Here is a 16,942-nt window from a genome sequence, read left to right as displayed (position 1 = left end):
GATTACCAACATCCATCGTGTCGGATAGAGATCCTAGAATGATTACATGGTCACGCGAGGCTTAGTTATAGTTATCGATAACTATACCAACTATGCACAGACAAAACATTTAATGAATAACTAAACCTCTTGGATGGTCATGCGAGGCTTAGTTATTCATTCATTCTCCCAACTATGCCTTGAGCTTCACAACTATGCCAAATTCGACATAATTACAAAGGGGAGGCTTAGTAAGTCACTTAATGCTCCTTTTTGCGTGTGACCAAGAATGAGGCTTAGTTATTTTATTCAAATAAATGATAACTAAGCCTTGCGTGACCATTGCCTGACCGATACCGCATTATCAAATGGGTGAGATGATTAGCTTTGCTCAGTCCCCAGTGCGCCGTTGAATTTGACGAGGCGGCGTCAGAGTTGACGGCGTCGCCGGGAAAGGGAGGGTCCTGGTCGTCTGGACGTGCAACGAGCGATATTCTGCGCGTATGTGTGTATATGACAGAGCAAAAGGATAACACGACAATACTTCTCTCTGTCTCTCTCTCTTTCTGTGATTAGCCTTTTGCGATTAGTCCCGAGCCGCTCATCACAGACACGCCAGTCAGCAAGCTATCCCCGCTTTTCGAATACACTAAACCCTTTGCCCCGTCATCAGTGCTTGCCTTTACAGCAGTGAAGTCCAGCTATGGAAGCGCCTCCGGCACTACGGCAGCAACAGGGGCCTCTTTCAGCAGAGTACGATGCCCTCAAAGCCACAGAGCCGCAGCCCAATATGGAGCTTCCATCGAGGCGCCCAATTGAAAGTCAGGTGAGAGAGAGAGAGAGAGAGAGAGAGAGAGAGAGAGAGAGAGAGAGATGACGACATGGACACCCATATATAGTCTTCTTTGTACCACAGGAACTTCACGTCAAACCCAGCTCTGTGGAGAAAACTGTGATGGATATCGCACCTCATCACGGGGAGCCAAAAATAACCCCAAAAGAGCTCGATCATATCAAGCCTGCATCAGAGGTGAACTCGACGAACATCTCTAGTCACCCTACGCTTTCTACTTTACAGGAACATCACAACGAAACCTCCACAAAGAATAGTTCATCTGAAAATTCGACAGAGAATGATGCTCCGGCACCTTCCTCCACACAGGACAGCCATCAGAAGGAACCCTCTTTAATAAAAAGAGTAGTAGATACATATTCAGACCCCCATCTTAAGCCTGAACATCTCAAGGAGCCGGTGACAATTAATGTATCATCAGAGCCGCAAAGTCAACCAGTTGCGACTCTACTGGAGAGGAGTGAGGCCGCGGTGTTGTCCCAACATCATGCACCAGATACTGTTGATGCCTCCATGAAGACTGTTGACCCTAAGGGCACCTCCTTGCAGAAGGAATTCAACCCAGTGTCTGAGCAGCGAGATGAGATCAAGCAGCCTGGTCCACCTTTAGAGCAAGGGCATTTGGAGACAGCTACGGAGAAAGACGTTAATGTGCCATCGCAACATACAGAACATGACTCACCACATTTGTCCTTAGAACAACCTCCAGTGGAGCTGCCTAGAGAACCACCCGTGATTGATTCCAGAATGTCGGGAAACGTAGAGCTTTTGGCAGAGAAGCATCCTAGTACATCAGAAAAGGCTCAATCATTATCACAACAGGAGTCTGAAAGTCAACAGGAGGCCGGTGTGACGAAAGAGATTCACGTTACCACATTTTTGAAAGAAGTTCAACAGAACTCAACAGGTTGGGTTCAACTTTGATAGTTACAAGTTATGTTTTTTTGCACACCTCAGACATAGTCATTTAGGAATTTTGACCTTTGTCATGCCTTTTTTATTTAAGTTGGATGGGGCAACTTAACGTGGGAAGTATATAAGAGGCCCATGGTTCTAAATTTGTAATCATGAAGTTAGAGTTAATTTGTGCAATCTCAAGCCTTTCGTTACTCCAATGAAAGTTGCAATTCGCCACTATGCAGTAGTGGTCCTCTTAACACCAGTGTGTAAGCTGGGGCCGACGTCCTCTTGCGAAGCTAGTGGGGTTGACTAGAGGAGAGAGTCAGGCTAGTGAGCGAGTCTTTGTGGCTCTGAGTTTAAGAAACGACCTAGTTGTCTCTGGTCCTTCGCCTCCATCAGCTCCCTGGACAGAGTAGTGTATCGACTATGTATGCTCTTATAAGCTGGGCATTTGCAAACATAGTGCTGCAATGGCTCATTATAGATGTAGCGTGGATGATTGGAGCATGTGATTTAGGGGCGAGACGTACTCTTATTGACTGAGTATGTGCATCAAAGTCCAAAGAGAGGATTATCTCTGGTCAAGGGTATCAGTCATAGTCACCAGGAACTGAAAATCGGAATGCGGAACAGGGAATGGAAACGGGCATGAATTGCCATTCCTTGCAACTATGGTATCTGTGGGAGTTTGCCTACAGGAGGATTGCAAGATAGGGCACCTTGGGAGGCTAGGGGGAGGGGCATCGCTCTTCCGTTGAAACCACGAAGAACCCACCCCACGGGCAAAGGGCAACAACACCTGCACACAAGTTTGAGAGAGAGAGAGAGAGAGAGAGAGAGAGAGAGAGAGAGAGAGAGAGAGAGAGAGAGAGAGAGAGAGAGAGAGAGAGAGAGAAACGCTAAAGAGAGAGAGAGAGAGAGAAACGCTAAAGAGAGAGAGAGAGAAACGCTAAAGAGAGTGGTCAGCTAAGCATAAAACACTAGAGAGTAGGAGAACCAAAAGACCAGAGAAAGTATGTGTCTCCAAAACGCTGGCAATTTGCATACACTGGAAACAGATGCTATACAAGGGGGAGGCAAGACCCACAATAAAAACCCCACGACCCAGAAAAAGGGGCCGCCCTGGAAAAATGCTGCATCAACTAAAAGTGCTCATAAACTGGTCCACCTTGTCAAACAAACTCACGGGAACTGCAAAAAACCGAGGACCAGACCTCAACCTAGCAACAAGACTCCTGCCTCATGCTGCCTACGGAGTGGGCAAATACATGGCTTGCATTGCCAGACAAGGTACGTCTACCTCAAATACCAACAAGCACAGCCACAAAACAGCCCACTACCTAAACTAGCCACAAAATGAAACCCTTACAATGAGCTTGGAGATGGTTTTGGAGCAGTTTTGTTTTGCGGTAGTTTCGAGATCCGACGGCTGCCCGTATTCATGAGGAGATTTGTTTGCGGTTGCAAACTTGATCGCTATCCGATTTACCTTTTCCACTACGCCTTTGATACTCGTGACCCAAAGTCTTCCTTTAGGGCTCCTTGAAATGTACGTTTTGATGTGATCCTTTTGGCCAAATATATTTGGATGAGGTTTCTCAGATGAGGGTGATATGCATCACCCTATGCTACTTCTCACTATCGGGATTGTAAATAGTGGGAACCGCCTCTATATAGGCACTTGTACATAGTCGGATTAGCAGTTACCAATAGTAATTATGGCTGGTAATTGTAACAGCGCATGGTAGTAATCATGGCACAGTCGATTAGAACCTAGTACGTTTTAGTCGTTGAGCTGTTGCTCTAATTGTAACGAAGCTCTGTCGTAACAAAGCTCTTTTGTAATTGTGACCAAACTTTGTTGTAATTCAACATCCGGTGCCAATTATACTTTTGATCCATTATTTGAATACATCAGTTCCAGTGTCTTGTGTCCAACATCTGACTTTATACTTCAATTTAGTCCATTATCTGATTTTCTTATGTTCATTTGAAGTCTGAATCTGTTGTCCTATCACCGTGACGAGCTAATTTCATTTTGGCGATCATGGTGGTGAGCTTAAGCTCTTAACAGAAAACTAGCTCCCAGTTGAAAGTCGAAAGTCAACTGAACATTTGCAATGCCACCAAGACGTTCAACAAGAGGAAGGAGACCTACTACAATCTTTGCTGAGGATCAAGATGTCACGGGACGGGCACCATGTGCCAACAGAAATAACAACTGAACAGAAAGAGATGCACGACACGAGACGGGGAGTGGCGGAGTTCCACCCCGAGAGAGCACTGGCCCCAAACCTTGGCGCCCCTATCGGTATTTCTTTATATTACTTGAACTTGGTACAATGCCGGTACCCACTCTTTGCAGCTTCACCAAGAAGAGTGCCAGAGAATGAGCCCTTTGCACATATTTAAAGGCCCTTGGCCTTGAAAAGCAGTTACATGAAAAGCTTCAAACTCAAAAGCATCTGGTCCCAGAAAGCATCTTGACCAAAGGTTGCCAGCACAAACTGTGGAAATCCGTATAATCTGCCACGTCAGCAGTCAACATAAAACGCGCTGCCATGTCAGCATGTCAGTGCAAAATCCAAAAATTCGTACAGGTCTGCCACGTCATCAGCTGTTTGCGCATTCTTTTGAGTGTGTCGTGCTTGGTTTTAATGTCTTGAGTCACTTTGGACCCTATCGGACGGGGTTCCATAAGTTGGTGGGAACTCCTCTTTAGTAATAGGCACTTGGCAAGACTTTGCAAGTTGGTAAAACTTCTTTTGGTGCTTCTTCTAGGGTTTAGGCCCCTTGGCTGGGATATGCTGGTTGGCTCCATTCTTCAGTGGCTTGAGATGTCAGCAGTTTGTGACGCAAGACCATATCAGCATGGTGGCTGAAGAATCGGAGGAGAGCTTTTGTAACATGACATGCTGGAGATAGAAGTATCCCCCTTTGCCTGTCAAAGCCAACTCCAACACATGCACGGGAATATGCACTTGAACTGCTGCATACCAGATGAGCAAGAGTCACCTGAGGTCGAAACTGGAACTTCCATCCTTAGATGGACAATGGAAAATCAAGAACATCCTTTGCCGCAAAAAGGGAAGAGACTCCCCTCTGTGCCAAAGTCGACGATGCGGAAGAGTAGAGAGAGAGAGAGAGAGAGAGAGAGAGAGAGAGAGAGAGAGAGAGAGAGAGAGAGAGAGAGAGAGAGAGAGAGAGAGAGAGAGAGAGAGAGAGAGAGAGAGAGAGAGAGAGAGAGAGAGAGAGAAATGAAATTAAATGTTATATTAACGTCTTCAAAAGGCCAAAATGACCTATGAGACCAATCTGTTACAAAATGGTGAATCTAATACCATGTGTGGGTACAAAAGAGAGAGAGAGAGAGAGAGAGAGAGAGAGAGAGAGAGAGAGAGAGAGAGAGAGAGAGAGAGAGAGAGAGAGAGAGAGAGAGAGAGAGAGAGAGAGAGAGAGAGAGAGAGAGAGAGAGAGAGAGAGAGAGAGAGAGAGAGAGAGAGAGAGAAAAGAAATGCAATGTTATATTAACGTCTTCAAAAGGCCAGAATGACCTATGAGACCAGAAAGTTACAATGTGGTGGATCTGATACAAAGGCAGAGTAACAAGATGACAAAATGACAAAATAAAATACTATGGAATCCTAGACTGCTGAGTGTGGACTAAGCCGCTAAAACAGCTAGTTGGGATAGCTAGATCACAGGAAATCTAGCATCGGTTGCTGGCGGATCTCATCAATCTCCTCCATGGTAAGTAGTCTGATCGGGCGTCGTGCATGTTGAGCCAAAGTGACCCGGATCCTCTGCTGCAGCCTTTGTCGATGTTGTGTAGTCCTCCGCAGTCGTGGGCGTCTGGATCTCCCCAGCTCAGTCGCTCGGTCGATCAGTATGCCTCTGGTGTAAAGCGACGAGCTCTGCTGTGGTAGTAACTCCTCCGGGTGTCCAGTGGCAGCTCTAAAGAAGTCTGTGATCTGTCTCTGAGACTGGCTAGTCTTTCCTCTCATCAAGCTCTCTCTGTGTGTGCGTAGCTCGAGCAAAAACAAACCCAAGCATCTCTGATCCTCATACCGCATGACTCTAGAGAATGGTCCAAAGCCCTCTCTGAACAAGCAATGGAAGCGGCCTCGTATCTTGTAGTAGACGGGGCAGTGGCATGTGTAGTGCAATTGTGTCTCAGGCTCGATGTCACACAAGGGGCATGTCCTGGCCTCTGCTGGTATTCCGCTGTATCTCCCAGTCTCGATCCGCAGATGGTGTGAAGATGTGCGTATCTGGCCAATAGCACATCGTATCCCATGAGACAGGAGTCTCGTGAACCGATCAACCTGGGCAATGTATAACTGAGTGTGCAATACAATGGAGGCAAGGGGTTTGCATATATACCAACCTCAGTAATTTGCCCTACGGAAACTTTGACACATAAGTAAAATAAATACCTAAAAGCCAAAATAAATAATGGGATCACATTGGGCAATTCACTTTAGATGCCAAAACTCTTGACACCCGCTCTGCAATTCATAGTGGACATAATTAATGAGACCAAGTCAATGAAGGAGCTACCATGGACACTCCAACAACACCGGCATACTAGATACACCTCGGATTTGCTACCCTCAACTTTATACTTTAGAAGAATGCCATCTTAGAGCATCGGTTGCCTTTTTAGAAAATTTGAACCGAAGAGCACACTATGTCCAAGAATCCTCATTCGTGAACTGTGAACACGACGTCCAAAAATAATATTCCAAGAAAATGAACTGTGGAACTCATCTTGTCCATGATCCGCCCAACAACAATGGATTGTGCACTCATCCATAGTGTTTTAGATACGTCTGATTGGTTCTCTTGCGAGATGCATGTGCCTTGAACTCCGACCCACGTTTTCAAACATCGATAACTGGAACTCCAACATAAAGGTCGAAATTAATTATACAAAGCACCTCTTGCCCCCCTCTGCCACTCACAAGCCTCTCTCTGGATGAAGCTAGTGGCGACACCAATCTCTGTTAGGTGCAGCGGAATGATTGTTTGCGCTTTGCTCAAGATGATTGCTTCGAACTGTGCTCAAGGTTCCTTTTGTTCTTATGGAAGGTAGAGACTTCCGTTCTTAATGAGAGAATGCTATGATCACAAACAAAGTGAATGGACACTGTGCGTGCAAGTGTATGAGATTGAGAGATAGAGAGAGAAGAGAGATACGACACCAGAGACGTTGTAAAACCCTCCTCCGAAGGCCCCACTCTCGTCGGCGAGAGTGGTCTACTTATGATTGCACAATCTGGTACAAATGGTATGCATGAGCCTGATGCAAGTCTAGGCTATGTTGACGATGACGACGGTGATGACGAAGTCAACCTAAGGGCTGAAATCTGCAATCTTTCTACTGCTGTCCAAAAACGCTATGGACTGAAATCTGCTGATCTTCTATCTGCTGAATTCTGACTCTATGTCGGTGACGATGTCAATGACGACGATGCGACGACGACGCTTTGAATACGCAGATGCTGTGTAACAGACTTGGACACTCCAAGTCAAGAATCAACCGCGACAACACCAAATAACCACTTCAAAACAATTCACAGATCACAATAGATTTGCATTGGCCCGGCGGAGTTCCGTGCCTAGAGATATTGGCCCCAAAGACTGGCGCCCCTTTCGGTATTTCTTTTTGTATCTCAGACTCTGCGTCCAGATGCTCTGAGAAGTGAAGCCCTCACCACTTATTTAAAGGTACAAGGGATGCCCAAAAGCAGAGCCCCAAAAGCTTTTAGAATAAAAAGCATCAGTTCTCTCTCTCTCTCTTAGAGAGTCTTCAAAATTCTCGTCGCTCATCATTTTCAAATTTTTTTTTTATAGCCTCCGTGATTTCCGGAAATCAGGGTTTCTGGCAAAAATTAGGGTTTCTGATGTCCGCCACGTCATCACTTTGTGACATACCCCCCTCTTGAAAGCATTGTAATCGATTGCGATTACACCTGCAAAACCGATAAAAGCCATAAACCATCTTAGCAGACACTGACTGGTAGTACCTACGTACTAGGAACACACATCTAGCACATGTACAAAATCGACAGTCACATCACAGGACATCACCAGACATCACAGGACATCACACGACATTCAACATTCATTCGGATCTTAGACCATGATTTATCGGCAATGTAGCTAGCAATCACATCTAGGTCCAATCGGGACCTCATCGATGTCCGATTGACTAACCCCTATTGCAACCATGTCTATTCGAGATCAATCCGACCAAAATGCTGAAGTCATTTCGTCTGTCAGTTCCTGCACTCACAAGAAGTAAAGAACAAATCAGTATCATTATCAGGAATTCCATTTCATAAAGTCATCCAGCAGAATACTGTCAGCTCTCAGTATCCCTGAAGCTCAAAGAGACATCAGTGACTTTAGTATCAAAATCGAGGCATCTGTTGACAAGGGAGCGGAGTGACTCCCCTCTTGTGCATCCCACTGCACCAGATCTCGGCCAAGCTGAATTCTGGGTTCCGTTTGGAGTAGACTATGCTAAACCAAAACATCGAGGTAAAGTTTCTCAATCCGAGGAGTATCTGCTAGGTCCTCCTCCTCCATCCACTTCGCATCAAATGCAGGAAAGTTCTTGAACTTAACCAAGAATCGCCTTCGGACTTTACCTTTCTTCGTATCGTTATGTGCCAAAATCTGTTCATGAACAAGGATCTCCTCGTTTTCTTCCACTTTGGGTTGCTCATCAGGCTCCTCGTCATCAAGCACATCACCCTTACTAGGTTTCAAGAGACTCACATGCAATGCATTATGAATCCTCCAAGTATCTGGCAGTTTCAATCGGAAGGAGACATCATTTATCTTGTCAGTGATCTGGAAAGGTCCGTAGTATCGCATACTAAGCTTTGGAAAAAGCCTCTCCTTTCCCTTTTTCTTTCGTAGGCGTGCCTTCTCAAAAGTAAGAGCACCCAATCATCCTCCTTCAATTTCAAATCGCGACGATGGCGATCCGCTGCCTTTTTCTATCGTTCTTGAGACTCCTGCAAAGTGTCGCGAACCTTGGCAATAGCCATATCCAAATCTTGCGAATATTCATCCGCTTCAAATATCTAATCTTTCGTGCTCAGGAAGGATGGAACCTTCGCAGCACTTTCAACAATCTCACATGGCGTCTTCCCCGTCGAGGAGTGTATCGTGTTATTGTAGGCAACTTCCACCAAAGGTAAGTTCTTTTCCCATTGAGTCTTCTGATCCGAGATACAAGACTTCAATAAATCTAAAATCACTGAATTGGCAATCTCAAATTGCCCGTTAGTCTGCAAGTGGAACGATGACGAGAACTACAACTGCGTGCCAATGTTCTCCCAAATTGCCTTCCAAAACAAACTCATAAATCTGGGGTCTTTGTCGGAGACAATCGTCTCAGACGTGTCATGTAATCGGAAAATCATCGTGATCATTCTGTGTTCTTGGGAGATCAAAAATGAAATCCATTACAATACTTTCCCAGAGGTGGGTGGGTATGGGTAAAGGCTTTAACAATCCCTGTGCCTTATGCCTGTCAAACTTGACCTTCTGGCATACCAAGCAACTGCGCACAAACTTTTCCACATCCTTTTTGAGTCTCGGCCCAAAGAAGTATCTCTCTACCCCCTTCATGGTGGTAGCAATGCCGCGGTGACCCGTAAAAGGTGGACAGTGGCATTCAGCCATAACCTTATCCCTCAACGGCTGTGTAACGCACAACATAGTCTTTTTCATCAAGTAGCCTTCCCGAAGGGAGTATCCAGCTACTTTCTCCCCATCTCGTATCCGTGTGAAAATATATGCAAAATCTGTATGTGTGGCATACTGATCGACCATATCCTCGAAGCTCCTATGATGTATCGCGGAAACAGCCAGAACCAACGGTTTCCGAGACAAAGCATCTGCCACCACATTCTTCTGTCCCTGCACATGGACAATCTGGAAGTGGAACTGTGACAAGATGTTCGCCCACCGCATCTGCTTTTCTGAAAGCTACTTCTGTGACAAGAAGTAGCGCAAACTCTGATGGTTTGTAAAGACAGTAAAATCCACTCCGAGTAGGTAGTGCCGCCACTGAGTAAGAGCATGGATAACCGCCAAAAGCTCCTTCTCATAGATCTGTGCTGTCATCTCCGGCCTAGAGAACAAACGGCTCTCGTAAGCTATGACATGGCCTTCTTGCATCAAGACCGCACCTAGACTACGACCACAAGCATCACAATATACTTCAAATGACTTGTGCAAGTCCGGCAAAGTCAAAATAGGTCCCGTAGTCAATTTCTCTTTCAATGTCCGAAAGGCAGTCACCTCTGTGGGTCCCCACGAAAAAGGTACTCCTTTCTGTGTCAAGGTATGCAAAGGGGAAGCAACCACTGCAAACTTTCGTATGAACCGCCTGTAGTACGAACACAGTCCCAAGAAGCTTCTAACTTCATGGACATTCCTCAAATCGGGCCAATCACGGATAGTCTCTATCTTGGCCGGGTCCATTTGCACTCCTGCTGCTGACACACTGTGTCCCAAAAAGTGTATCTCTGGTAGGAAAAATTCACTTTTCTTTGCATTAATCACTAATGTGTGATCTCGTAATGCCTGAAAGACTTGAAGCAGATGATCTCTGTGTTCTGCCTCATTCTTGGAGAAAACAATGATGTCGTCAAAGAAAGTGCCAACAAATAGCCTGTACTCTCGAAAAATCTTGTCCATCATCCGGTTAAATGTCGCAAGAGCATTGGTTAAGCCAAAAGGCATCACCAAAAACTCAAATAACCCAAAAGTCGTCCGAAAAGCTGTCTTGTAGACATCTCTTGGCGCGATCCTGATCTGATGATATCCACTCTTCAAGTCAATCTTGCTAAAGCACGAGGATCCCTGTAACCTGTCGAGTATATCATCGATCCTAGGAATCAGAAATCTGTTCTTGATGGTGATTTTGTTGAGAGCTCTATAATCGATGCACATTCTCCAAGATCCGTCTTTCTTCAAAACCAACAACACTGGAGAGCAATACGGTGAAGTACTAGGCTGGACAAGACGCTTTTCCAAGAGGTCTTTCACTGGGTTCATAATCTTTTCATTCTGTACTCGGCTCACACGATAAGGTGGCCGATTCGGTGGCGTGCTTCCAGGTATCAGATCAATGGTCTGATCTTCAGGCCCTCTGAAAAGCAATCGGCATGAGTTAGGAGAAAAATCTTGGCGTTCTTTTGATCAGGTCAAAACATATTCAACCTTTATCCAGCGTTCAGTTCTCTCCCAAAAGAATGATTAAGAAACTGAAGTTCATCAAGTACAATCTCTAAGCCCTTCATTTATCAAAGTCGCTTTCTCTGCCCGGTAGTCAACCACGGCGTAGTTCTTGTGGTACCAAGGGATCCTGAGTAGAACGTCACTCGCGTGCCCTGAACACCCCTATCATTGCAAACAAAGTTTGCCAATTCTCGGTGTAATGGCAACATCCCATCTGTGTGCCAGTCGAACTACCTCTGCCTGTGGCGTCAGTCTGTCGGGCGTAATTCCAAATCGAGCCGCCAATTCCAAGTGAAAAGAAGTTGGCCTTGGCTCCTTCAAAAGAGCTTCCTGATCCTTCACTCTGCCCCAAAAGCGGCAAAGTTTGTACTTTCATTCATTAGATTCGGTGCAGGTCCCACGCCATGTGGTACCAGTTCTGCTTTTCTATCTGCCTTTTCTGCCACATTCCTCAACTGCTCTCGAACTCTCAGACCTGTCATCGTCTTTATCATTCTGTTCTTTCTGTGCTTAATTAGGGCAATTCGCGGAGATATGTCCATGTTCCCCGCATCCAAAGCACTTCCCCTCTCTGATGAAGCGAGCTCTCTCCCCAGGAGTAAGCTTGGGTCGTGCATCCTTTTTCTCAGGGTTGCTCTTTTTCTTTCTACTTTCATTCCCAGAAGTCTGTTCGGCTCATTGAGTCATGACCTCATCTGTGGGGTAGGTCAGACTGCCAGAGTGAATGGCAAAGCCCCGCTTTGCATGACTCATCAACTCATGAATAGAAGCTGACTTTTGTTCCAAGCAGTGATCTCGGATCTCTGTAGGTAGACCCAAGGTAAACCGCTCAATTTGTTCTCTGAACGAGATCTTCTTGAATGAAGAGGCGGGTAGAAAATAGCTCCAGAATCTTTGACAATAAGCATTGATTGTATCTTTCTTGGTCATCCGAAGATGGTTCCAAGCAGCTCGTATATCTCGTTCATATTCTTGCGTCAACCAAGAAGAAATAAAAAGCTTCTTAAATTTCAGCCATTTAACTGGCGCAGTCTTGTTTAAAAGAAGCGTGGACCACCAAGTACGAGCATTCCCCTTAAGGTAAGAGGTAGCTCTCCGAATCTTGGAGTGCTCTGAATAGCGTCCTCCCGCGAAAGCGATGTCAAACTGCTGTATAAAAGACAAAGCCTTCGAAGCATCTAAGTATCCTGAAAAAGTATCAAACTTGATCGAGTGGCCACCTTCCTTAAACTCTCGGACTTTCTTGCTTTTATCGTCGAGAAAGTCATACTGGTTGGCTTTGTAAAAATTCTTCTTGTTCGCATAAACTTTCCGTCATCAGAATCTGAGCTGTCTGTAGACGAGTCCTCAGTAGAACTGTTAGTCTCTGGGCGAGATTTAGCCTTCTTTGCCTTTCTCTTGCCCTTTCCAAAGCGTTGCTTCTTGCTTCGCTTATTACCTTTTCTGTCTTCTTCGCTCGAATCCGAGGAGCTAGAAGAACTGTCAGAAGAAGAAGAAGAAGAAGAAGAAGAAGAACTACTGGGTACTCCTTCAAATCGAACACACTTCTTCTCTTTCTTTGCCTTGTCAAAAGTCGACTGACGACCCAAATAACCTGGAAAGTCAGTGCTTTTCTTCTGCTTTTTGCCGTGCTTTTTGGCTTTCTTTTGCGTGTCAAAAAGCTGAGCAATCTGTGCATCAACCACGTTCTCCAGTTCCTTCTCCGTATATTTTCTTGGAGACAGAAGGTTTCTTGAGAGCGGGTTTCGGGAGTGGTTTTGTGGTTCTCTGCCACTCCGTCTGTACCTCTTCCAAAGAGGTCTGGTCCATATATTTTACCATCTTTGGGTCCTTGGCAAAATTGAGCATCATCTTTGTTGCATCGCCGTTCAACTGGCTGACGCTCCATCTCTCGCCGCTCCGCCTAAGTAGGCCAAGGCGGGCCATACTCTCTGCCGGAATCTTCGTTGTGATCCCTGCCCGCATCTCCAGATGCAGAGGGAGTCGACTGATCATTGCGTGAAGCCATAGGTGCCGCGGAAAAAAATTCGGGGATCGGATTTCCCGTAGAAGTGAAATCGGCCGTGCTCTGATACCACTGTAACAGACTTGGACACTCCAAGTCAAGAATCAACCGCGACAACACCAAATAACCACTTAAAAACAATTCATAGATCACAATAGATTTGCACTGGCCCGGCGGAGCTCCGTGCCTAGAGATATTGGCCCCAAAGACTGGCGCCCCTTTCGGTATTTCTTTTTGTATTAATCAATCATCAAAGTACAAGAGAGCGGTTAGGGTTTCACTCTCAGACTCTGCGTCCAGATGCTCTGAGAAGAGAAGCCCTCACCACTTATTTAAAGGTACAAGGGATGCCCAAAAGCAGAGCCCCAAAAGCTTTTAGAATAAAAAGCATCAGTTCTCTCTCTCTCTCTTAGAGAGTCTTTTCTCTGTTTTTTATAAGAAAAAAGCAAAATTCGCGTTGCTCATCATTTTCAAATATATATATATATATAGCCTCCGCGATTTCTGGAAATCAGGGTTTCTGGCAGAAATTAGGGTTTGCAGGAATTTTAGGGTTTCTGGCAGAAATTAGGGTTTCTGCTGTCCGCCACGTCATCACTTTGTGACATGCTGAAATCTGCGTTTTCCGGACTGAAACTGTAAACCTTGCGGAAACTGACCGTGCGGCGAGGAGCTACTGTGGGAAGGTGAGATCTGCGAGGTTCGGGACTTGATCTGCGATGTCTAACTGCTGAAAACTGAAAACGCTGGTCCTAGGGCTGATTCTGTCGCGATAGATCTGCAAAACACTGAGGTTGATGGCAGATGCAAAAACGCTAGGGCTGAAAATCTGTGTTTTGTCGCCGGGATTCTGCAGATGCAAAAACACTAGGCTGATCTGCTGTGGTCTTGTTGCCGTGGCTTTGCAAATGCAAAACGCTGGCTGATTTGTGGTGTCTTGTCCAAAAACGCTAGCCAAGTTGTTGTGGAGCAAAAACTCTAGAAGTCCTTGGGGTCCTGCTGAGAAGGTGCCTGTTGAGCGGTGCTCCTGCTGCCTCTTCTGCCAATTAGTGCTAACTTGGGTTTGCTTATATACAAACTTAGCAAAATTGCCCTACCTACTTTTGTTGGAAAGTCACTTAAAAATAATAAGTGAAAAATACCAAAAATAGGGAAAATAGGCTAAATGCACTGGAAAATTCCCCTAACTGAATCTAATGGATTCTGATGGGAATTCCAATGATCATGCTGTGTGCAACCAGAGGATATGCATCTATGCTAAGTGACTGGGCATGCACGGTCTACGAATAGACTCACAAAAGTGCCAGATCACTTTTAATCTAGACTTGACTGGACCGACTGAACCCTGATCATGCTGTAGCTTGTCCACAGACACATAGGGTTGGGATGTGTCACTTGACATCCCCTCCTTTTCAAAGTGAAGTACTGGTACCGAACTGTATGGCGTCGAGGGAGATCGCCAATAGCATCTGGAATCCTGGAAGGGACTCTTCGCCGGCCCACCCTGATGTGTGGGTCGCGCGGTACTTGAACTTCATAAAGGTCTGCAATGCTTGCTTCCTTGGGCGGTGCCGAAAGCGACACAAAGTCTTCTGTGGCTCCTTTGATGCTACATCTTCGTTGAGAGTCATGCTTCCTTCTTCTTCAAGAATCTCCATGGCTGAAAATTCCTGAAACCATTTCCAACACAAAACCATGAACATATCTATTCCATGTAAAGTGAGTGGAAAAAATCTTGTCTTCGCTAAAGACTGTGTATGCAATGTAGATGAACATAGAGACGGAGTGACAACCCATTCATCAAACACATGCAAACAATGAGATTGAATCTTTCTCTTTTGATCTAAATCAATCAACTGTGGCAATTCACAACGGAAATGCCCATGCTTGGTGCTCATATTTTCATGTGCTCGTTCTACGAATGTATCATGCGAAGGAAGAGACATGGAATGTGACTTCCTTACATACGTACTTTTCAGCTTTTCATGAAAAATCCGCATACATTCGTGCTCATTCATGAGTGAAACGTGCTCAACGTACAATATGTCATGCCTAATAGAAGGGATCACATAAAGATGCTGACTAAAATACAGGAAACGATCACGAATGAAACACTTGAACAATGCATGCGTATCAATCATGCGATCACATAATACTTCTGTTGGAGGAGCGACTCACACACCCATGAAGTGCATGCAAACCCTACCTAGATCAACATAATGTCAATCGAGGACACAGATGACACGATAGGCACACGGAGGAAATCTCTTTAGCTTGTCAGGTTGAGACCATCCTACACATACAACACTCTGGAAGGCCAACTAAACCACAATCAAGGACCTCGCCGCTCTCAACTACACCACCTAGCCACATACACACATACGGAAGGTAACTCACCTAATCATGCCAGATTCGTACGAAATTTAAGGAACACCATCCCCTCACTAGGATACACCTGTCCCTAAGCTTCTACACTCAAAACCCCCACTCTAAACCCATCTGTGGAAAACGCGTAGGATGATAGAGCAGAATTTTGAAAGTGCCCGAAACTGAAATTTATGAGTACCTATGCGTAGCTTATGTCGCTAAGATTCTATAGACTACTAGCACGCAGAAAACAGACATCGTTTGATACACTTACGGCCACAAATAGCTCGTAGATGCGTTGGCGTGTGCGCTTCGTCTCGCGTGGAATGCTTGGCGTTGTTGCGTAGCTCTCCTCGAGCCTACATCAATGGTGCAGTCGGATCTCCAATGTGTTGAGCGAGCCGGGGGTAGCGAGAGGATAAAGCTCACGCTCACTCTCTTTCTCTCTCACACACAGTAGACGGCAGCGCTAAAGTTTTGATTATGATTAAAAGTCTTCCTTACAAAATGACCTAGGTACCTTATATACTAAGGCTACCTTAGGTTTAACCAAAAATGGGATTGAAAGGGTCAAATGGCTTTGTATTTACGCCATTGCACCCCGGCTTCTGAAACTAGAATAACTACTCATTACAAATGACGTTTATAGCCATAATCCGCAGCATTTCATAACTCGCAAAAGATAAGACTTTGGTACGAAACTTGAGTTATGTTGTGTTGTTGACCCAACGGTCAACACTACCCCCTTCCACGTTCATGTCGTCCCCGACATGACCTGATTGTCGATGGCGATGTGGTCTTTGCTGTTGTTTTGGCTTCATCTGTTGCACTGCTTGTAACTTTTTTGAACCACAACAAGAACTATGATCCATTAGAGCGGACATCTATCATCATAACCATTCATCTTTTGAGATCCTCTGATTACTTTTATGTCGGCTCTTCTTCATTGGGGACTTCTTTGTTCCTGTGCAATCATGTTGTGAGTGTTGTTTGCAGCTTTGTCATTGTAGGCCATTCTTCGACTCGCCATTGAGGAGAAGTACGCTATGATCTGAAATTGGTGCTCCAATTCATTTGTCAATTGATTTGAGTAGCATTTCCTTATTGTTGATGTAGAATGAATATGCACAAGAGGATGGTGATAGGTGTCTTTAGATTAGGGTCTAAAACCTGGATGACCAAAGGGAAAAAACCCGGTGGGAAAAAAATGCCTTTGGTATACGCTCTTATTGGAGTTGAGCAGTTGAACGTGAAGTACATGTTCATGAAAGGTGAGTGCTTGGGTGAAACACGGAAAGAGTGCCTGATGCAAGTGCCAATTATGGGACACTCTATATGCATATGAGAAATTTGTCACCAAAAGCATGCAATGTGAAAGAAGGAGATGATGGGTGTTTCGAGGAATAAATGTAGCACATGTGACATCAAAAGATGTCTCAATAGCTTCCACCTTTCCAAGAATGGTTTTCGATGTAGAAGTTTCTCCACTTGTATCTCACTGTGCTCAGTACGTGAGTGTCTTTTGGACCTTCTCCTTCACTTCACCAGACTTAAGTACTTAGACTTAGATTTTT

General features: G+C 45.2%; 1 protein-coding gene across 1 annotated transcript in view; it reads left to right on the top strand.

Moving 5' to 3' along the window:
• The first annotated feature begins 477 nt into the window (after positions 1–477).
• Positions 478–16,942, top strand: part of LOC147440838 (uncharacterized) — a 47,868-nt gene continuing 31,403 nt past the window's right edge. Inside the window, exons 1-2 of the mRNA XM_086482654.1 lie at positions 478–805; positions 896–1,739. Coding sequence (XP_086338780.1) covers positions 683–805; positions 896–1,739 — 967 coding nt within the window. The 5' untranslated portion in view covers positions 478–682. The remainder of the gene's footprint in view (positions 806–895; positions 1,740–16,942) is intronic.

Source organism: Adiantum capillus-veneris, chromosome 15 (genome assembly GCF_014529385.1).
Source record: "Adiantum capillus-veneris isolate H3 chromosome 15, ASM1452938v2, whole genome shotgun sequence".
Classification (NCBI taxonomy): Eukaryota; Viridiplantae; Streptophyta; class Polypodiopsida; order Polypodiales; family Pteridaceae; genus Adiantum; species Adiantum capillus-veneris.
This window is presented reverse-complemented; position numbering and strand designations above follow the sequence as displayed.